Raw genomic sequence first — 23,587 nt, 5'->3', positions numbered from 1 at the left:
TAATTAGAGCCAGTAGGAGGGGCTTAGCACTGTCAATCATCTTCATGTGCTAAATGTGCTAATGTGTGTATGCTTAAATATTATGTTATCAATCAGACCAATGCAGTTTTCATCTGTTTACTGCCAAATTATATCAATCAGACCCTCCAGTTTCTTGAGTTATTGTGGAAATTCACGCAAGATCAACAAATCCCTGCACTTTTTTTGCGCTAATAATTGGGAGTTTATTTCAGATTTTCTTCAAAAATTGTCAAAAACTTTCTTACTTGTACTAAACAGCTTCCTCAGCCTTAATTGATGTCAGATTATAATCCATGATCTATACAGCGAGTAATAAAAAGTAGCGTTTCCAAATAACTACCACAAACATTTTGATTTTATTGAAAATTTACAAAAAGAATCACAAAATCCTGGAGGGACTGAAAATATGTTCATTATTATTATTATTTACTTTTAAGAATTCATCGATAATTTAACAGTTGGATAGTCTGAATGGATAGTTTTCAGAATAAACTGGATTGATCTAAATTGAATTTGGACTGATTTAGATTCTGCACAGCAGGATATAAAGTGGATGTGATAATCTAACAAAGTTTGCAGTGATTTTATTGTTAAATCAATAATAGACAGTGTTATAGTTGTACAGTATATATTAAAGTGACTCAGCATTTTTTGTTGTTGACTCCATTTAAAGCAAATTGAGTGCTTTAAACAAAGCCCATACACTTTGCAAGTGTTTGCAAAGTGTATGCAAACACTTTCCATACAACATTCTTGTTTTCTTGGCACGATGCCATCTTGATAGATTTGAGCATCTTCTCTTTTTTTTTGTTTGTACTTCAGTTTTGCCTTTGCTAGTCAGTTTCCTCTGGTTTTAGCTGCAGTGAGGACTGGCTATATTAGGCTGGCAGCATGTGTTGCTAGTAGGGACAGAAGACCCGAGGGACTATCGGTCATAGTCACATCTGCCATGCTGGCTCTAACATGAAACCATTTACAGCTGATTACCAGAGAATACAATAATCTGCAGCAGCTGAGCTTTGGTGGAACAATGTGTACTTTTTATTCTACTGGTATTATGTCATAAAAGCGCTCATTTAGATTCCTAAAATAAATACATACAGTAGCACAGATGGAGCCTGTATTAATATTTCAGCTTTTAAGTCATCGCATATTTATGCTTTCTTGGACTCTTCGTATTTAGAACACAGACATAAAAAAACAAAAACATTAAATCATAAAATTTGCAGAAACCCATTTATTTCACATGAATTGCTGTCAGATAACTCTGTTCCTCTCATTTTGCAGGAGGATCTTTGTAGGAGCATTTTCTGTTAAAGGGGCAGTGTTCTCTATTTTCCAGACACATAGTGCTGTTTTATAACACAGTCAAGTAACTATGTTAACTCCAGTTGTTAAAAGAAGCTCTAAATATCAAATATGACTTTTCTACTTTGTAATTGAACACCTTGAAAGTGGGCTTCTGTCTCTTTAAGAAACTCCTGCTCTTTCTGAAACTCTGCCTTCAGGAAGTCATCACAGCATCGCTGCTCTATTAACCCTTAAACAATGTTGTTACTAAGAAGTGACTTGTAAAATGAGCTCCTCAGATCTGCAGTTCCACCAGGTGTTTGCTAATTGTTGCTGGCTAGTCTGAAGGAGCTGAGTGGAGGAGTCGCAGGATGAGTGGTGCTCTGTAACGCGGAAGCTCAACTTGATGGAGCTTGGTCCACCCAGGTGTTTTGCAGAGTTGAATGGTTGCCCCGGGAGATTAAATGATTTCTCAAACATATGTGAAAGAATCAAGGCAACACTCCAGGTATGTTTGTGAAGAGAGAATAATCAGGTTCTGGCTCTGCTGGAGGTTTCTTTCTAATAAAGGGGAGTTTTTTTCCTCTCCACTGCTGCTGCACAGTATGATGGATTGCTACAAAGTCAACGACACATGGTCGTCCAGCAAGAGCAAATTGTCTGAGCCCATCACTTGATGTGATCTTCTGGGTTTCTTTAGAAACATTTTTAGCCAATTTCAATAATAAACTGAATTTATTGCTTCGTTAACTTGGATTGACTGGAATGTATGTAGCTAAAATTGACTTTTTTATATAGCAATATGCCTTGAGACAACATTTTTTGTGAATTTGCAGTGGGAGTGGTTCAAACAGTTCCATATTTCTATTCCATTGTTCATTGGAGTAGAAGACTTGTTTCACTACAGAAGCTAACGATGAATAAATGTGATGGACATGATGATGTTTTAATATCATGGGAGGTCATCCATGTGAAACACATTTTTCATTCAGACTAATTGTTTGATGGAGGACTGGCCCAGAGCAAAAATTCAAACAATATTAATCACATGATTATTACTTTACTTTAATTGAATCCAATGAAACTGAGTTGTTTCAAGATGATAGAAATCCATTTTTCATCACCATCATACATAACACCAGCCTTTCCTCATGGTGATGATGACTCATCTATTCCATCTCTCCAGCCTTTTTCACTTATTTTATCATAATTAATTCCATCTGTTTCTGTGTTGCATATTCAGAAACCGTAATGGCCACCGTATTGAGTGTTTCCACTCGGCGCTTTCAGACAACAGATTGCGTTCCCTTTGTCTGCAACCTTTATTTATGACAAAATATCTCTCGAAGAATAAAGATGTCTGAACAGATTTCTGTTTTTAATGAGCAGATCCAAATAAAAATGCTGTCATTCATCTCCTTTAGAACTTTTACAGTGAAATTGAGGCAGTCCAGAAAGTTTGAAAGAGCTGTGAAAATAACTGCAGTTCATAACTCCCCTTTTGTTTTATAATGACCAGGGGCCTCATGTGGTTGTGCTGTGCACAGCAAAAATTGAGATTTATAAACCCATGTGCACGCACAAGGCTGCGCACTTTTCCTTTATACGCCCCAATTTGAGGGAAATAGAGCGCAGCTGCTGATCCGCCTTGTCGCCACCCATAAATACATATGGAAATTAGTATAAATAACTACCATCACGTGTCCCAGTAACAGTGGAAACAGTCCCTTGCTTGTAGTAGTTTAAGGAGTTCAAATGCTTGTTTGAACAGCAGAGCCCCAGAGAGTCCTTTGAGTGGGAATGTGGAAATTCATTCTAAACAGAGGAGTTATGTTGAACCAGCCCAACATGCCACTAATTATTTTGTAAATATTGACACTTTAATGCAAAGTTGGCACTTTTAATGGACTTTCAATGCAACTTTTTGAGCAACTTTGCAGTAAAAGTGTCATTATTTACCGAATGACACTTCATGACAACAGTCATAAACATTCATAAAAACTCCTTGATGATCATAACAGGTGCTATGTCATGTTTATGACCGTGTCATGTCAGTCTTATGCACACCCTGTCAAATAAAGTGTTACCGTCCTGAGTCAGATATTCCTGTAAAACAGAAAAGCTGCATGTTTTAGGTAAAGTGTTGTCAGATCATTATTGCAGCCCTTGAAAACCTCTGCTACCTCTGCTGGTGCTGATGAGACTTCAGGTATAACCACAACAGGGACTCTGAAAACTCCTGAAATGGGCTTACAATGATACAACTGATGCATCAAAAGAAGATAACCCCCCCCCCAAAAAACAAAACAGGAAAAGGTTTGAACTTATTTTGTGCTCTTCAGCAGAAGATCAGTAGAGATCAGTAGTTCATTTACAGACAGCACACATTCATAAACAGAAGTGTATTCTATATCTGATGGGTTTTTTGTTTAGTTGTAGGCAAGTTATGTGGTCACTAGTATTGGTTAAGTAAAATAAATACTGGTTACTCCTCCAAGAAAATAACTGAGTTACTTCACTAGTTAATTATTTTCAAAAGTGATTAGTTACATTAATAATTACTTAACTTACTTACAGTCCTAAATTACTTAACGGTTTCCATAATACGCTGTTAGCACATTAGCTAATTGTTTCTTTAGCACTCCAAACAAATATTTTTCAAAGTCACCTTCACACATAACATTGGGACGTCCATGATAGAAATCATAAGATTGGACACTGTTTAGGTAGAATAACAACAAGACTACATTGTAACTCATGGAATTAAAAAGATAGTGGAAATTATAAGGAAATAAATGTGATTAGAATTTTTTTTGCCATAACTAAACATCCTAATTCTGCAACATTTCACATGACTTGATGATTGGGTTAGCTTTCTTCTTCCTGATTCTTTGTGTTCACTTTTTTTTTTATCAATGCTTAATCATGATTCAAGACAGATCTACAGCGCTACTAGTAAAGGTAACACTTTATTTGAAGGGGGTTGAATAAGACTGACATTACACTTTCATAAACATGACATAACACCTGTCATGAACATGAATAAGCCTTCATGAATATTTATGACTGTTGTCATAAAGCGTCATTCGGTAAATTATGACACTTTTAATACAAAGTTGACATTATTCAAAATGTCTTTGTTATGACAACTTGACATTAACCAAGAAATCATTGCTGTTTGAACTTTACCTTTAATAACATAAAGTTACCTAATTTTTAAAGTGCAATCAGTAACACTTTTATAACAAATTTATATAAGTAATGTTTTCTTGGTTAATGTCAAGTTGTCATAACAAAGACATTTTGAATAATATCAACTTTGTATTAAAAGTGTCATAATTTACCGAATGACGCTTTATGACAACAGTCATAAATATTCATGAAGGCTTATTCATGTTCATGACAGGTGTTATGTCATGTTTATGAAAGTGTCATGTCAGACTTATTCAACCCCCTTCAAAGAAAGTGTTACCCTAGTAAACTATCAAATTTTAATCTCATCTTTGTATTTTAGATGAAATGATGAGAAGAAGAAAAGAAAGCTAATGATAACAGAGAGAAGTGGGCCAATAAGAAACAGTCGTGTAACTGTAGGAGAAATAAAGGAACAGGGAGAAAATGTAAATTCAGCCCAGGAGCTTGAACCAGAATTTTGAGTCTGCACCCTTCAATCCATCCGTCTTCTTCAGACTTTAGGTTATTCATTCAAAAATAAATAAACAAATCTCAAATTCACCATTTGTATGACGCCCTTTTTCAGCTTCCATTTGCTCTCAATTTAATTTCTTCCTCTCGAAACGTTTGGAGAGGTTAAGAGCTGAACAGATGGATCTAATTTCCCATTTAGGAAAGGGCTTTTATTAAATTTGCCTGAAGGATTTTTTTTTTTAAAGGTACATTTGTTTATTTTAGTTTTCAAGACTCCACCGTGGTTACAGAAACGTACATGTCTGTGCTTCACGGGTTAATTTTCCCATAGTTGGACTGAAAATAAGAGCCATAACATTTAATTTCTTTTTGCAAACCCACACACAAACTTACCGTAACACGTTTCAAAGGTCAGGGTGTCCACCGGGCTCAGGACATAACTGAAACGAGGAGGAGGCCGTCATTAATTATGAATGTGTTGTAATACTACACACTGCGAGAAAGAATGAGGGCAGCCGAGCAGGGAGCCTCACTGTGTTGCTTTATTTCTTTGAATGGCACCACTTTTCCTCTGTCCTACTGCACACACACACGCACACACACGCATACACACACACTGAGTCAAACACCTATATTACAAAAAGAATAGTTGCATTTCCATTGACCATATAACTGCACAATTTGACATTTTCAAAATAAATTTGCTCAGCAGAAACTGAGCAAATTTTTTTTTTTTTTAAAACTTGTTTTTTTGTTAAAAAACAAGAATTAATGTCATTGCTGTCAAAAAGGTTTTTCTGCTAGCATGATGTGGGTTTTTCTTTATCAAAATTGATTTATTTAGCAAAACTGCAAGTGAAACACTTTTTTCGAAACACACGAGTCACGTGATTAATAACCAGATGTTGCTACTGACACAAACCACAAAGATGACGACAATGAAAAGTAGTTAGAGGACTACATTCTGTAGTCCTCTAACTACTACGGTTAGAAAAACATGCCATCTACACCATTTCGCTCAGTCACCGTGAGCGAAATGGTGACTGGTACTGACTAGTATATATTCCATTGAGGGAAACTAAGTTTCATATCTGCTCAAGAGCCCCCCTGGTGGTTGAAGAAAAATCCACATATATATGAAAAAAAAACACTGAATGCTCTCTGGTATTGTTCAGGGGGCCGGACCAAATGAGGAGGCAGGCCGGATCCAGCCCGCTGGCCATAGTTTGGGGACCCCTGACTTAAAATGTTAACAAACGTATCCATGTGTGATTTTAATTGCCTTTTTTTATGGAAACACCGCAATTGCAAAAATGTGAGGTTTTCTCCTACAGTTTTATGCACACTTGTAATGGAAACGCAGCTAAGGCCGTTGCTGCCAAAAGACCGAATGTGATTATAAAAGTGTTCAATAATGGACTTCTGAGCTGAACCCTGACATGATTACAGGTTCCCACCTGTGCAGTCAAACTCAGCATTCTGAGATGTGTTTAATGTAGTGAAGGGCTCTGTTTGAATCTGAGCAATTTTTCTCCCTGCAGCTTTTCAGGGCAGAATCCAGCAGAGGAATTTACCAGTAAGATTGCTCTCTGAGTGGATCAAATCCCACTGACACCCACTAATAAGTGGCTTTTGTCTGCAGTGGAACGGCGTCCAATCCATATTCTGTTCTTTAGTCAAATAACATCAGCGGTCGGGAGTGTTTATTTCTCAGCTCCTGCTCTGACAGAGAGTGATACAAACACAACACAGTGGTAGATGTGCTAAGTTTAATTGCAGCTCTGTTTTGTTTCCCATTAGCTAGCATTTACACACAGAAGCAGCTCACTCAGAGTCTAAAACTGACAGCAGCAATAAGCCATGCTGAGAAAGAAACGGCAAGCTGTGGGGAAAAAAAGACACACATATCATTTTGTGTTGTTTGTGCAGTTTCAATGAATATTGTGTGTAGGACTGACTCTTGTGGTTGAATTAAAATGGAAACAAATCAAGTCTTTTTGTCCACATAATTAGAGGTTTACCAGTTTTCTATATCTTCTTGGTTTTGAAGGTTAAAAGGTCTTTCCCCCGGGGATGAAGTAATCATCTGTGCACACTGCTGAGTGTTCAGGAGCTTATCAAAATCCGGTGGAGATTTAGGCACTGACTATATTATTAATATATGTTTGATTTCTAATAGTTTGCGTACCGGCCAACCTCAGTGTACCAACAAATGAGTGTTGATAAATGTGGCGGCAGGAAACAGTCATTAATAAAAGATCTTTCTCTTGCTGACCACTGATTTTTAATGGTGAATTTGGTAAGATGGCCACACTTGGGAAAATTGGCAGACATCTTCAGTGTTTTCCAACCGTGAATAATTGATTTAGCTGATGATTGGTGGACTTCAAGTTGTTTGAAAAGGTTATTATAGAAAACTGCCTTTCTAAGGTCATTGCTGATGTCTAACATCAGACCAGCAAACTGTGAAAAGACCTGCTTTCATAGAAATGGACACACTGGATCAATTTATTGTACTGTAAAATTGTAGAATTTAAAAGTGACATGTACTTTCTTCTTATCATCACCAGAAAGGAAAAACAAAATAAACCTTATTTTGTTTATTTTGCTTCATAGCATCAGAAGAAGCAGAGTTCCTCAAATAAGTGGATGCTTTTTCCCAAGTCAGCATCCAGAAAGTGCACACTTTGTGAGACATTTACAGAACTGTGGGACAATGGCTTAGGGGCATAAAAGCTTAACTACTGGAAAGGATTTTTTTTCAAAGCCCCTAAAGTCAGTGTCATGGAAAAATTTTAGAGAGAACTGGAAAAATGTGTGACCGCTGAAGCTTTCTAACCTGGTTCAGCGACACAAAGCCTGTCCAGAGAAATGGGACAATTATATTCTTATTACAAGATATTAGCAGGAGGACACCTGAAACATTTGACCTGAGCTTAGCTGATTTAAATGCAAAGCAGGACAGTTCTATTAAGAAACATTTAACCTCCAACTCACCCAGAGAGTGAGGAGAAGCTCAGGAAAGCCTTTTTATTTTCATGTAACCTCTTGTTAAATAAAGAACTGACAGGGTAGGTTTGTGGGGAATAAATGTGAAAATAAGAAATTCAAATTGTGTTTGTGCAAAGGCCCATATTTACATCTGTCTTCTGATGTTATGTCTTTTTCATCGAGAACTGTTTTTTTATTTTTTATTTTTTTTTCCTTCCAGGTTCCAGGAAGTCTCATCCTCACCAAAGCCACCAGGAAGCGACGAGGCACGGAGTTCAGAAGTCACAGTGGTGGAGTTCTACTTTTAATTAAAGGTGATGCAAACTCCTTTCAAATGAAAAGACGTCTTGTACTTACTGAACTCCCATAGAGCTTTTTTTTTTTTTAAAAAAGACTTCCATTCAGCTATCAAGGATTTCTTTCCCCGAATTGTGGCCCCATCGTTTGGATGTAAATAAACATTCAGAGCCGATGCTGAGGAGTTGAAATGTTGCCTTTACCTTAAGGTCTGAAATGCCGCCTGGAAGAGTGTTTCTGCCATTATTGACACCCGAATAAAGGTCAGTACTCCTTGATCTTATGGTCACTTCTCTCCTTGGGCTGTTTGTTCTTTAGACTCTGGAGTTTTTTTCTAGTCCAAGCTTCTGGGTTTCCTCCTCAAGCACATCTTTTATTTTTCATAAGGACCACATTAAAGCCAATTTTACTCAAAATAACTCGCCAGGAGGGAGAGGAGGGAACCGAAGACACAGTAGGGCAGATGGCTTTCGTGCTCCAAAACATCAACGGCTGGATGAATAAAACATTTGAAGAGGGAAAGATTCGTGACATCTGGAAGTGAGGAACTTTTATTTTGCTTGCTCCCCACACCACTCCGCTCGCCGTCCTCACGTTTCTGTCCCTCTGTGGACTCAGGAGTTCAGCCGGTCAGTCAAACAGACAGAAACAAGCCTGCTCTCCGACTTATTTCTCCTTTTTATTCTTTGTTCCACCTTGCTGTACCCCGCGCGACGCTTCGCCCCGTTCTGCTCCCATCTTCTCCGCCACCCGGCTCTCCGTCTCCAGCTCGGCGTGTGATGGTGCGTCCCCTCCTCTCGGCCCTGGAGACATGCCTGTACAGGAGATGGCGGTGAGTCCTGTCAAGTCCCTGCACTGGGAGCAATTCCCCCCCATGTCGCAGCGCCGTGTCTACTGCACGCCTGTCTACCACGAGGGCCTGCTCTACGTGCTTGGGGGCTGCAGCGAGACCGGCACACCCCTGGACAGTGTGGAGGTTCTGGATGTTGAGAGCCAGACGTGGAGCCAGCTGCCCCCGCTCCCCACTGCGCGGGCGGGGGCTTCGGCCGTGGCTCTTGGGGGACAGGTGATGGTGCTCGGAGGAATGAACCAGCAACAGACCCCGCTGGCCTCTGTGGAAATGTACCACCCAGACGAGGGCAAGTGGGAGACGAAGGCCAGTCTAGGTCAGCCTTCCATGGGAGTCACCGCCGTGGAGAGAGGTAAGGCGGTGGAATCAGTGTTTGAGACGTTAAATGCAGCTGCTCTCTTCTGAGAAGTTGTAGGAGTTGCTTTTATGATTTTCGAGATGTTAACTTTGAATAAAAGTCTGCTGACTTTTAAAATCATAGTATTGTTGTATTTTTGAAAGAGTAATAAGTGAATGATAGCTTTGGAAATCTTAGAACTGCCTTGACACCCGATTATTGGGAGGGAACTTAAGATAATCTTAAGATGTTTTCCTGCTGTGTGTGGTGTGTTAGGAGTGATCTTATCCGCTCTGAAAGATGTCGGGACCGCTCTGATCTAAAATCAAGATCTACAATAAGATATTCAACATGTTGGATTGTCTTGGTCCGATATTGCAGTATGTATGGTGTCCTTCCAGGGACAAACAATAACACAACTTGTTGAGTCTAACATGTAGCCAATCATAAAGCGAGGTGGCAGAAACATGGAGGGGAATTCTAAATAAATAAGACAAAACATCTGGCATGACACACCAGAAAGTTTGGTGAATTTCGGAGACGTCTTTGTATTGTTTTTTCTCTTTTAAATATAATCCACAAGCCATTTATCGCTATTGCCTCTTCCCAGTCAGCCATGTTTGTTTACTCCGAACTCGCGTTTGGTCTCGAGGTTTTGGGAGATTTTCCATCTGACATCTGAATGTTAGCAAATGAAACTGGTTTGTTTTGTGGTGTGTTGTCTTTGCTGTTTGAGTTGACACCACACCGTATGACTAAAATGGAAAAATATATCCAAGATTTTTAAATGTCATGTGTGGGGTCTCTCAGGTTCTGAAATCAAATGACAATTTTAAAGTCTTGCCATGTGAACCAGGCATAATGATTTAATGATACAACCCGTAACATTAAACTCTTTGTTCCCACATATAGAAACTTGTTGTGTTATCGCTCAAGCTTTGTCTTTCAAATGTTTATTCACATTGAATCCACATTTGGCTTTTGTGCAAATGCTCCCTCGTGTTTGCTGCTAACTGATTAATGTTTGAGTTCTGTTTGATAATCCTTTGGGCTTTGGCTAGAGAAGTAATTCACTTAAATTTAAGCAAACCATCCAGCACATTAGTGAGTGGTACTGCAGTGCCTTGCAAAAGTATTAACACCTTGAACTGATTTACATGTTGTAATGCTACATCCACAAACCTCAGTGGATTTTGTTGAGATTTTATATAATGAATCAACATCACATTCATTTGTGCTCACCCCCTTTTCTACCTCGATACCCATGCGCCCCCCCCTCCCCTCCAAAAATGTAACCAGTTGCCTAATAAGATTAAAAGCAGTGACGTTTGTTTAAAAAAAATGAAAAATGTTTGCAAGGCACTTTTATCACTGTTGCTTTGCTGCTGCAATGAGTTCATGTTTATCTGCATTTATCTGTGGATTCAATCCATTAATAACTACAAATTGCCTCAAGTTGACTAATTAAGAGTTGAAGTGGAGAATCCAACAGTTTTGGCACAGTAGCACCGACGAACCCAAATCTGTGACACGCTAAAATGAGCTAAATAAGTTGATACATTTGGAAGACGTCCCATCAGGGCTTCTAGGGGTTGAAGTGTCTTTTTAGTGGGAGTCACTCATAAGTGGTTGGTGTGGAGAGTCGCTGAGATTTCATGCTGCTCATAAGAAGTGACAAAGCGTTTTCCTCGGAGCACACAGCACCAGGTCTGAGGCAGGCGTCTGGATTGTCAGGTGGTCAATAGTTAAACCTGAGGAAATTGGTGGATATGTCAGCTAATATATCTCTGTTTGTGTCGAGGCTTTCTTGAATGTCGCAGAGGAATTTTCATGTGGAAGAGTTGATCAGCATGCAGTCTGCCTTGACTGAATAAACATACTGGGGCTTAATTCACATTTCCCAGGTGTTTGCTGGTTTTAAGGGGCTAAAAGGTGTATGCTGATTCATAAAACTCTTCCTGTTCACAACCTGGATTTTTGTAGAATATGAAAACTTCTGTTAAGTGCATAAGATATGGTAGTTTCCGAAAATAATACTCTCCAAATCAGCGTAATCAACGTAAATTTATTTGATTTGATGGCTTCTTTCATAAAAAGGTCAGAAATAATTTTAGCTGCAATATTTCTAGAAGAAAAACAAACGCACGCACGCACACACACACACATATATAGATATATATATATATATATATATATATATATATGTCCAGATATATATATATATCTGGATAAAGAACAGAGGAAAGCCGTTGTGGTGGATGTAGCAATACCAAGTGACCACAACATCAGAAAAAAGGAGCATGAGAAACTGGAGAAATACCAGGGCCTCAGAGAGGAACTGGAGAAGGCCTGGAAGGTGAAGACCACAGTGGTGCCTGTGGTCATCGGGGCCCTCGGGGCAGTCACCCCCAAACTGGAGCAGTGGCTCAAACAGATCCCAGGAACAACATCAGACATCTCAGTCCAGAAATGTGCAGTTCTAGGCACAGCCAAGATACTGGAGGAGAACCCTCAAGCTCCCAGGCCTCTGGTAGAGGACCCGAGCTCAGAGGATGAAAGAGACCACCCGCGGAGGGTGAGAAGGGAATTTTTTTTTAATATATATATATATAAATAAAATGAAACAATCAATCAGTAATTTTTTGTTTGTTTTGATGCTTTATAATGGATGAGCAGTTCATTTTTTTTTTACATTGTTTTGAAAATAGTTTTATTTTCTTTATTAAATCACTGTTCATAGGAAATCCAAATCTATAAAATGACTCCTTGATGATTCATGCTGGTTTTATCTACATACAACTCCTTTATTGATATCTTCAAAATATATGCTGTATATTGTCCATTTGCTGATTGAGAACTCATTGAAGCTGATTCTTTACAAGATTTGGACAATTTGAAAAAAAGCAAATATTTATTTGAAGTCCAGTGAAAAATCCAGTGAAGCACTAATAACCAGAGAGAGCTGGTATTGAGCCATAAGCTTAAAATAAAGAAAAGAATTGTGGGAAAGTGATGCAGTGAAGAAAACAACCAACTAACTACACGTTGTACGGACAAAACTCGTCTGTACAACATTTTTTAAGTGGAAAAAATGTGAAGTTTGAAGTGTTTACGTTTTAGACGACTGAGTGCAGAGAGAAAACTAGAAGCATGATACGCAGGCTGAGGCATTTCCTCCCTGCTGTTTCCTGTGTTTACATGTCAGGCAGCATACTGTTGCCAGCCAACCAGATAAAGTGAAGAATCAATGTGACCTTTCAAGGTAATAGAGAAAGATTGAGGGCGCATTTCTGTGATGAGCTTTTTTTTATTTACATGCAAAATGAACTCATGTTGAAGGCTAAGAACAGAAGACAGGAGCGTCTAAGAGCAACGCTAATCAGAGGAGCTTCATGTGCAGATGAATGGGCTGATGAGTTATTGTACAGATATGTCAAAACATGAAACCATGTCAGTCATCACACGCTGAAGCATTAGAACAGGTGACTAAAAATCAAGAATTTTCTATCTAACTTTAAAGAAACAATTCAAGATAAAAAGTGCAATCAAAGACTTAATGTCTATGCTTTGCTCTTATACCAACGTGTGTAATTGGTAATAAAATAATATGCAGTAATTTGCAAATCAATTAAGCACTATTTTTATAGAAAATATGATAACAAGGTGTTCCCGCATCCTTAACAATTCTAAAGTTCATGTATCTAAAAGGGACGTCTTAAATTCATTAAATAAAATGTAAGTTGGTCTTAAATAAGTTAATCATGGGTCTTAAAATTTGTTGTGACAGGACTATTTAATCTCATATATTGTTTTTTTCTCTCTAGACTTTTCTGTCAGGGTGAAGTTATCGTTGCTCGCAGACATTTTCATTATGTTCTGTGGCTGAAGGCAGTTGAAGCTACTGACAACCAGCAGCTAATATACCCTTGCTAGCTAGCTAGTTAGCTTTTTTGTGTCTGTCGTGTGATGGGCCCGGCACACGGGGAGCAATAGACAGCAGCGTCAGAAGAAAGTCATCATCACTTTGGGTTGATGAGACTAGCAGTGTGAAAATCACAAAGTCGATTCCAAGAGTCACAAACAGACCCCAGAAATGTCACAATATGCATTATGCTTCATTATGTCTGTATTACAGTCAAGCCTAATAATCAACTATGCTTCATTATAATACAAGAAGATCCCCCAACAATCCCCGGTTTTTCTAGTTTTTTGGTCATAAAAAGGTCTTAAAAGTTTTAAAATTTGACTTGCTCAAACCTGCAGGTACCTTGGATAAACCACAACAGAAGAGTTGGCATATATTTTCTCTGTGTTGACAGAAAAAAATAAACATTTTAATAAATGTAAGGATGTCAGATGTATGACTCTTCTGGTGATGTTTAATTTTAACAGAACAACGGCAACAAGTTGCCCGTTTAGTAGACTGTTAAGTCCCAGATCACTAAGGGTGGAGAGTGGCAATATAAATCAAGTTGCTTCGGTTCAGAAAAGTCCTAAATTGCTCACTAATCTAATGAAGAAACTTAAAAAGACAAAGTGCTTCTGAGCGACGTTGATTCACAAATGAAATAAATCAAAACAGAGCCAACAGAGCTCAGTTTATTCCTCTGCACAAGAAAACAATCAGGCTAAATTCTCTTACAATGGCAGCTAAACAAGCTAGTCAATTCAACAGCAGGCAAAGCCAAAATCTATGAAAGTCTGTCAGTAAATATGCATAAGATGCAAAGAGTAGAAGCAAAGAAATACAGAGAAACTAATACACCAAGGCATTGCTATATGGAATCAGAGCATGGTGAAGTGAGGAATCTGAAATTAAAGGAAGTGGATCACTGCATGGGCAGCTGTCTGATAGCTCACAAAGATAGATGAGGCAAGCAGTGAAGGGCAGCACCAGGAGCTCTGGTCACTGAGTCTGACAGAGAGGAGGCGAAATCAGCGTTGTGTTGTGTTTTATTCACATCCTTAAAGTCTGGATCGCAGCATAGTATTAGAAGTGTCATGTTCATTAGTGTCGGAAACATAAATGCCTCCTTAAACTAATCCATCTTCCTTCTCCAAGTTTATAAAACACATGTAAACAGACTTGAACTGGTCAAGTTTTCCATGACCAGGACTAAATTCACATTATTCCTCCTGAATCTGAGGCTCAACTGTCCGGCGGACCCGTCCCTCCAGAAGCACCTTACCGAGGAGGGTTAGGGGTGTGATTCCCATGTAGTTGGAAAATACCACGGTTCATCTTTTTGAATACTATTTAACTTTCTCTATATTGGGTCAGATAGAAACCATGATATTCAATATATTTTGGGGGGTGATTTTATATCAGAGATGAAGACAAAGTAGATTATAAATGCCAAGTGGAAAATGAAAGGATGCAGACTTTTACACTGTTCAATTCATCTGAAAATGGAAAGAGTTTGCCACAATAACAACTTCAAACCTCCCTAGACAATGCTGTTCCATCTGAACTGACAAGGTGGACAAGGAAGAACATTAGGATTCTCCCATACTTCATCCAAAGCTTCAAAATGGTCAACATCTCACTGACATAGTCGTGTGACAAAAATTGCATCATCTTGTTCACGAGGAGGCATCTTCTTCCCCTTCTCGACCCCAGGTTCAAGTCAAACTATTTTGACAGAGCTTTGTGTGATATGCTGTGTGATTGGTCAGAAGTGTGCAGGCATATTTTATGTGGACATGCACTTCGACAGGAATGTTGATATTAGTCCGTTGCCACTATCCAGGTTTGGATCTGCAAGCGACATGAATACTTTTAAGGAACATTTATCAGGCATTGAGAAATTACAGACATTTGTACGATTCTTCACAAGATACCTACATAGATTGATAAATGCCTTAAAACCTGTGGATGAAAATTAGAAAGTTGTTGTGCACGGACGAGACTGTTTGCAGGAAAAATGTGGCGTTCACTCCATGACCATTTTGTCAATTTTATTCATGATGTTTGAAGAATAAATTGTCCAAATATGGATAAGAAATTTTATTCATACTTTATTTATTCAGAACAAGCATCAATGTCGACATTTCTTTACTGTATGTTGTGTATTTGACCCCAACTTTTAAATCTGAGACCCCTTTATTGGTGTGCAAAACCAGTTTTATGATGTATTTTCAGATATTGAAAATAATATGTGGTCATCACATAACATAAACCTCTTGTTATTCTTGCTCTGCTCTCCACTTCTGTAGTAATGTCACCTCTTATTGACATCATTTCGTTGCACCCGGTCTCGCCCTGCAGTTCAGTGGAGATTTATTGCCACCATGTTGTTTATCTTCTTGTGCTTCCAGTTTTATAGGCAACTAACATATTGTACTTGGGTTACTATGACATTTACAGATCGGATTTATATTCAAAGGAAAGCAGTCCATCCCCGGTGTGAACGCAGTACATCTCTAATTAACTAAAATGATCAACTATGACTTGGATAAGAAGAGTTGTATGAAGCAACTTTCAAAAATCTAATATACATTTTTAGTCAATGGGTGTGATGTTTCTCTAAATGTTTTAACCCTTAAACCACAAAAATAGGAAAGCTGAGATGATCATAGCTACATGAAATAACTACTGACAAGGAGGGGGTGTAGCAACCACAACCGTCCTGAAAAGTTGAAATTTGCGGCTATTTTAGATTCCTCAAAAAATGCTTACACCAAATATACCTTAACATACACAGTGGGAACCACCCTGGCACTACTACAGTCCTTGTTATCTTGCTCTTGGAGGATCAGCCAATCAATGCCAAGGAAAAGGAATGACATTTTTAGATCGGCTGTTTTGTGAGAACTAGCCATGTTAAGTAACATTGTGTCCAAGGTTTTTCAGCTTCCCAAACTCGATTTCCTTTCAAATATTTTAGATATGCTCTACAAAAAAATCTGCAAGTAGGCAGGTCTTCTGCAAACAATTGAGTAACGTTCCCCAAGAGAATCTGCATATACAGAATTGTTAACAGATTGGGGTTCACTATACGACTGAGTAGTCAGTATGTGTTTCCACTCACTATATAATTGCACAAATTGGAATTGCGAAAATAAATTTGCTTAACGGAAAAACTCATTTTCCTATAAGTTTTCGTGTTAGGATGAGGTGGTTTTTCAGCCGTATTAAAATTAGTGTTATTCGCAAAACTGGAATGGAAACACTTTTTTGGTGCCACATGAGTCACATGATCCACAACCGGATGTTACTACTGGTGGAAAAGACAAAGCAGATGACAGGAAGTAGTAGGAGGATGATGGCACTTCACATTTTTTACTGGTAGTAGATTTATGCTGATAGTGGAAAAAAAGTAACAGAATAATTTAAATCGGAATGTTGTCAGAATAATGTGTTTAACTCCGTACTTGCATGATAACATTTATATTTTTTGTTTTAGTCTTTATTTCACAAATTTCCTTAATAAATATGTACGGTTTATTTCAAGAAAAGGTTTTTACTCTCTCTTTATAAAGCCGCTTTATGCTAACCCCTGAAGATATAAGTAAAAATCTGGTACTTTAACTATAAAAAATAATTGTCATATGAGGTAAAGAACCTCATTAGGTGACTTCATTCGGTTGGTTATTCAGGTTTTGTGGTTCTTGAGGAATTTAATTTTATTGGCTTCAGGACATAAACAGACTGTTGCCCGACGAAAGCACTTGGTTTTTAGCTCTAGCGAAGATTATAAATTAGATTTTGTCCTGGACTTGGACTAGGTCATTCTAGCCGTTGAATATGCTTTGATCCAAGCTATTTCATTGTAATTCTGGCTGTATGTTTAAGGTTGTGTGCAAAGAATAAAATATGGTTTATAATTTTTAACTAACTTTTAAGGACCAGGTTGCTGCATTTATTTTCATATATTTACACAATTTACGATGATGTGAGACTTAAATCAGTTTAATTTCTGGGGATTATCACGTTATGGTTACAATAAAACATGATGTGATTGCTTATTGTAAATATTTTTAGTTGGCAAATTCCATGGAAAAGTGATTTTGGAGCAGTAAATGTCATATTTTCATAATTTATGTGCTTCTGGAATTCCTCTCCTTCCTCCTCCTGTTGCTCCTCCCCTCCTCCCTCACCCTCCTCGCCGGTCGCCCCCTCACTGTTTCCCTGTCTGTCTGTCTGTCAACTTGCTCCGCGTTTTTTGGGTTGAACGACCAAGCTGGTATCACTGTTGCCTGGCAACAAGTGTGTGATTGCCGTGTTTGTTTTTAGACTAATCAGAGGTGGTACGTGTGTTATAGTTGCACATGTCTGAGAGTGTGTGTGACTTATGCAAAGTATGCTTTTCAGAGAGTGTGTGTCATGCCTACAGTGAAATGTGGAGGCATGTGTGTGAATGTGTGTCCTCCTCCTTCCAGCTCTCTCCCGGTGCCGTTTCATGTTTTGTCTTTATTCCTAAATCCAGCTGCATAAAGAATCCACATCCACTGTTTTTCCACATATTCCTCTGTGTGTGTGCGTGTGCGTGTGTGTGTGTGTCTTTGCCACATTTCCCCCCTAACCTCTTTTCGCTGGTTTCTTTTAGGCCTCGTCCCTAATTGTTGCAGAAGCACAGCTCAGAAATATCATACTGCTACTGTACTGATGAGTCTAATTTCCTTCTGCTTTGGTCTGTGATTAATGACTGCTGGCCTCTGCACAGTGAAGTGCAAGGCGCCTTGCAGACCGACTGAGTGAAAGGCGACGGCTCCACCAGTCAGTCAGGCTCCTGAGGAATATAAAGTTGCTTTCTACAAGGTACAAGATAAAAGCGTGCTGTCGTGGCTTCAAAGTGCTGCAGGAGAGCGTTTGTTGGGGAAAAAAAAAGAGTTGTGATTTGGAAAAAACCTCCTAAGATAGAGGCTGTGTTGGCTCTTTTGAGAAAGCAGGCTGTGTTGGTGTTATACTGTACAGTCTCAGTTTTTCCCTTCTGACGATTGTAAGGATACCTCGATCATTGGGATGACTCTGAATCCTCTCACGATCTCTAGGGATGGGGTCATTTGGACCTCACAAGTTGTTTTACCCTGTGCGTGGTCTGGTGGCGTTGCACTGACCCCATGTGCACTTTTTTTTTCTCTATTGCACGTATTTGGTTTCGGGAATTAACGGTCTGACGGGACAACTCCCCCCGCTTCCCATGCTTTCTGACCTTTCTGAACATTTGCTCTGCTCCTCCTCAGCCAGGGAGGTGGAAGCTTAGAAACTGGAGCTCTGAGGAGGGGCTCTGTCTTGAAGGCGGGGCTAGGTCCACCCAGGCATATTGCATAGCTGAATGGTTGCCATGGAGCTTAAAGAATTTCTCAAACATGCAAGAAAGAATCAAGTCAACACTCCAGGTATGTTTTTGATGAGGGAATAATAATATAATAATTACATAAAGCTGAAAAACAGTTGCTTTTACATAATACTGTCCCTTTAAGAAGATATAAACTGGAACCTCACTATATTTGATTTGGATTTCATGTGTTGCTAGAACAACACTTCTACAGCTTCTAACATGTTTTCATCTTGCCATCGATTTTGGCCACACAGATTTTTGCTTGGAGGAAATGAAAAAATCAATTTTGACCTAATCTAACTAGAACATATTTATTATGTTTTATATGTATGAAGAGCTGCATTCTTTAAAGTCTGGAGTTCTGTTTCCCCCAAGAAATACTAAACCAGAACTTTTATGCAGATTATGCAAGGTGTTTTTAGGGTGGTTTTCTCTATGGAATCTTTGAGTCACCAAGGACAGCTTAGCAGATGAAAGCCACACTGGGTATTTACTTTCCTTCAATTCTTTGCAGTTTACATCAAAGCAGTCAGACATTCTAGTGATCTTTTAAAGTGGTCTCAGTCACTGTCTTGTAGCAGATTTAATAAGCAGGGCTAGATGTTTCTTAATGCAACTTTTGATGCATTTTCAATTGCAACATACAGACGTATGCTAATTCCTCTGAGAAGACTTTTGTCAGTTGGGAGTCTTATTGCTTTATGCATCTGTTGGCTTATCTGTCTGTAATAACATGGTGTAATCATAGCCTGGCCCAAGATAATGACATAAAAGTGACATTTGTCTGCTGAGCTATTGCATAGCCCTGCTTTCCGCCTTTCATTGTGTTAAAAAAGAGCTTGGCAATAAGTATGAAACTTTCTGTTTTTCAGGTAGACTATTTTAAAACCCGCAACGCTGAGCGTAGTGTTTTCTGTACAAGGAATCAGTCTCCGTTGACAGCTGCTTTTGATAGCATCGCCCAGCTGAGCTGACGCTGAGATGTTGTGCCGGAGGCCATGCGCTGGAATATTTGCATGTTCATGTTTCAGCTAAGATGGTGCAGCTTAAATATGAGATATACACAGTGGAAAGAAACTCACAGTCATCTGCTCTTCTCTCAAATGTTCTATTATTGCACTAAAGCAGCTAATCTAATCCAGAAACAAGATTGCCGCATGCAACAGTTTACCCTTTATAAATATAAAAAACTGAGTAGAGACTATGTACCCAGAAACCATCTGTAACAGCAATAACTTGTCATTTTCTTCATGATCTGATCAGTGTGTCATACTATTGTGGAGGAATGTTGGGCTACTAGTTTTATTCAACATGTGTTCTTTGTTTGTATGACCCAGTTTGGGCTCTCAGACAGAATTGCACATTTGACTGTATTATGCTTTGGTATTCTGACTAATTTATGGTCAGCTCAATGACTATTAGTAGGTGTGTCCAATCCGATATAGATATCGGAAATCGGTTAGATATCCAAAAAACGTGCATGGATTATATCTGCCTGCATCTAAAATATCTGATATAGACACCAAATGGGGTCATTTAGTTTGCTCCAGCATTTAGTTTGCTCCAGCATGTAGTTTGCTCCAGCATGTAGTTTGCTCCAGCATGTAGTTTGCTCCAGCATGTAGTTTGCTCCAGCATTTAGTTTGCTCCAGCATGTAGTTTGCTCCAGCATGTAGTTTGCTCCAGCATTTAGTCCACTCCAGTAGTTCCATCCAGTAGCTCTTCTTTCCTGCAGGCAGACTCAGAGGTTAGTAGTAAATGGGTCAGTTGTTCTCGTACCTGTTGCCGTTGACTGTTGTTCTCTATCTCACTCGATCAAGACTTTTCTATCATTCAGCACTACAAAACAAGTGATAAAAGTATGTGTGATTCGTGCTGATATCGTATCAGGTCAATATCAGTATCGACCAATAGGTCTGTTGCAATGAGCAACTAATTAAATGCATAATAAATTAATTGAGCTTAATGATTTCCATTATGATTAATATTGTTTGAAAGGCAATTTTGTTTAGTGATGTCATAATCTATTTTATATATGTTTTTAGTGTATGGTTTTTAATCTCCTTTTATTTATTGTTTTTGTGTATTATTTTGGATTTTTAAAATATCTTCCAGTTTCAGTTATGTACTTCCGTTTTTATGCCATTATCAATATATCAGTTGAAAATGGTCTCAAAACCCCACTGTTATCGCTTATTGGGATAATTTCGGGGACAATACCCTTGGGGTTGGAGTTAATTTAAAATAATAAATGGATAATTTAAAAACCTGGAAAGGATCTGGTCTTTTTTTTTTTCTATTCCATTACATATTGAAGAGCGCAAATTGAAAGAAGCTGAACTCTCTTTTTACCTCAGTTGCACAAGCACTAAATTTATGTAAGTGACACCTGGTTGCATCAGACAATTTTGGGGAAAGGGAGAAGAATGAGGAAAGCTCATCTGTTGGCGGCTCACGTCACAGTTGTTACCTGGTCAAAGCTAAAAAGTGTCTCAAAACGGTCAGAGATGATGAAGGATGCAGCCGTTTCAGAAAGCTGCGTTCAACCAGGCGAACATCTCAGACATACAGGATCCGAGTTCATAAAGTCCTGATACAACTCGGTGTGGAAAAGTTCAATAGGAGTGAACAGTTTTGCAAAGCTTTGATACATGAGATGACTCAATGAAATTAGAAATATTTTTTTTTTTAATTCACTGAAATGTTCAGGCGACCTTTACATCTTTTATATTTTATGTTTTGATTTTGTGCAAAGACATAAAATCTTACCAAGTATTTTGGGTCTAGTTTCTGGTGCGATGTCATTGCATACTTGAAATAAGACAAAACTAACTTGCAAGTAACTTCTCAGGAAGATCTGAGTCAATAATTCCTTTATATTGATTAAAAAAAAATTCTAGTTTGAATGGCAGATTACTTCCATAACACATTTTTCTCTTGTTATAAGTGAAATAATCTGCCATTAAAACTAGTAGTTTTTCTAATTAATATCAGTTGTCCTTGGGAAAAAAAAGGCAAGCTCCTTGCAAAATGCTTGAGCAAAGCTTTCAGCACTCCTCCAAAGGCGGTGGGGGATGGGACAGGGGTCTGCGGCAGAAGAGGTGGGGATACGAGTTCTCCATTGATGTTAGCCCCCATAGACCGGAGCGCGCTGCAGCCTGAAGGCATGTGGAGTTCAGAGCACCACCAGATTTCTCTCAACCGAGAAGAACACCCTCTCAATGATCGGTATAAGTACTGCTGCTTCTCACTCCACCTACACATACTGACTGCAAAACATTCAGGAGAAACCTTTTCTCCCTTCAAAAAGATGTTGTGGATAAGCTGCATCCTCACTATTGAGGTTAGTAAGAGCAGCAGAGCAAAGGTCCGTGCAGTAAAAATAAAGAAAAAGGAAAAGAAAGTGAAAGACGTACTGTTTTGAGAAAGTGACTTGGAACGTTGCATGCTGATGAGCTTGTTGGCAAATCGCCTTAAAAGTGACAAAACCAATCATATTCCTGGTGGCCAGTTTGGCCAAGTTTAGCTGAAGATTAGAGGAGCTTTGACCAAAAACCACAGTGCTGACTCTTCAAAGTTAGAGCCCAGATTACTGATTCTGTGAGCTTGCTGCATGATGACTCTCTCAATTTGCTGTAGACTCTTCTGGCTGCGCCTCATCCTCTCTGCCAAAGAGCTTTTACCAGGGGAAGCCTGAAGCCCTGCTGAGACTTTCATTAGAAGCTCATAGAGAGGATGATTACAGGGAGAAAAAAACCCTAAACAAACGGGAGCTGGCTGTCTGACAGGGAAGCAACGCTGAACAACGGCGCTCATTTGGGTTTCTGCTCCTGGATTGGGGGAGACTTCTGTGCCCCAGGGGAAGTGATGGATGTAGGAGGAGAATAAATGAGAGGAAAAAAAATGGAGAACAGATGAAAAATGTCTAAAAATAGATTTTGATTTGGTTCAATTAAAGATGACTGGGTCCTGCAGGAGTGTGCTGCCCCAGGAGGCAGGTTTGACCTCAGCAGTGGTGGGCGCTGCTAGCTAACAAGTTTGCTGCGCTAACTGCACAGCACTAAATAAAAACATTAATTCCACTAACACTAAAGTACTGCACCAACATTGTATCATCTAAATGACTAAGACAGGGCTTCAGTGAGAAAGCACACAGGCCATCAGTAGATTTTGAGCTCTTTTCTCTAGAACTAGTCTTCCACTTTAAACAGATACTACAAGAACTCTTACACAACTTTTGAACGCAGATTTTGAACTTTATTTCACTGAAAGTTTATACAACAGGCAAGTGAAATGGAGCTTTTAAGACCAGTGATTAACTTATTTAAGGCCAACTTGCATTTTATTTAATGAATTTAAGACTTTCCTTTTAGATACATTCACTTTAGAATTTTTAAGGATGCGGGAACACCTTGTTATCGTATTTTCTATAAAAATAGTGTTTGATTTGCAAATTACTGCATATTATTTTATTACTAATTACACAGCTTGGCATAAGAGCAAAGCACAGACATTAAGTCTTTGATTGCACTTTTTGTGGAAAAAATAATTAACTTTCTAAAGGTTAGCTAAAAAAATTAAATGCTAAATGAAAAGCTCGCGCTAGCACATTAGCAGAAGTGTGCCAACCAGTAAATTAGTTTTATTCACCTGTTAAAATGTCAAATGTATAAATCCACTCTGTAAAGCAAAACCCAGAGTTACTTTCAAAATACTGCACTCAAAGAATCACTTCAGGTCTGTTTCTTTGGAACTGTTTCTTTGGAAGTGTTGCTTGCTGTTGCTGATTTTGCCTCGCTGACCACGGCAGAGCTTCAGTCAGAAAGCACCCAAGTCATCAGTAGATTTTAAACTGTTCACTGTAGTTCT

The 23,587-nt window shown here is 38.7% G+C and overlaps 1 protein-coding gene across 2 annotated transcripts in view; it reads left to right on the top strand.

Annotated features, from left to right (window-relative positions):
* klhdc8b (kelch domain containing 8B) overlaps positions 1–23,587 on the top strand; it is a 97,078-nt gene that overhangs the window by 21,863 nt on the left and 51,628 nt on the right. Inside the window, exon 2 of one of the 2 annotated variants that reach the window (XM_088006910.1) lies at positions 8,171–9,449. In XM_088006910.1, the coding sequence (XP_087863036.1) occupies positions 9,059–9,449 (391 nt within the window). In that variant the 5' untranslated portion in view covers positions 8,171–9,058. Of the gene's footprint in view, positions 1–7,925; positions 9,450–23,587 lie in introns of those variants that run through there. The other variant, XM_088006911.1, reaches the window with a different exon arrangement.

Source organism: Poecilia mexicana, unplaced genomic scaffold (genome assembly GCF_051168715.1).
Source record: "Poecilia mexicana isolate PSO_F unplaced genomic scaffold, ASM5116871v1 scaffold_7, whole genome shotgun sequence".
NCBI classification, from domain to species: Eukaryota; Metazoa; Chordata; class Actinopteri; order Cyprinodontiformes; family Poeciliidae; genus Poecilia; species Poecilia mexicana.
Note: the sequence above shows the minus strand (reverse complement) of the source record. Positions and strands in the feature narration are given on the sequence as shown.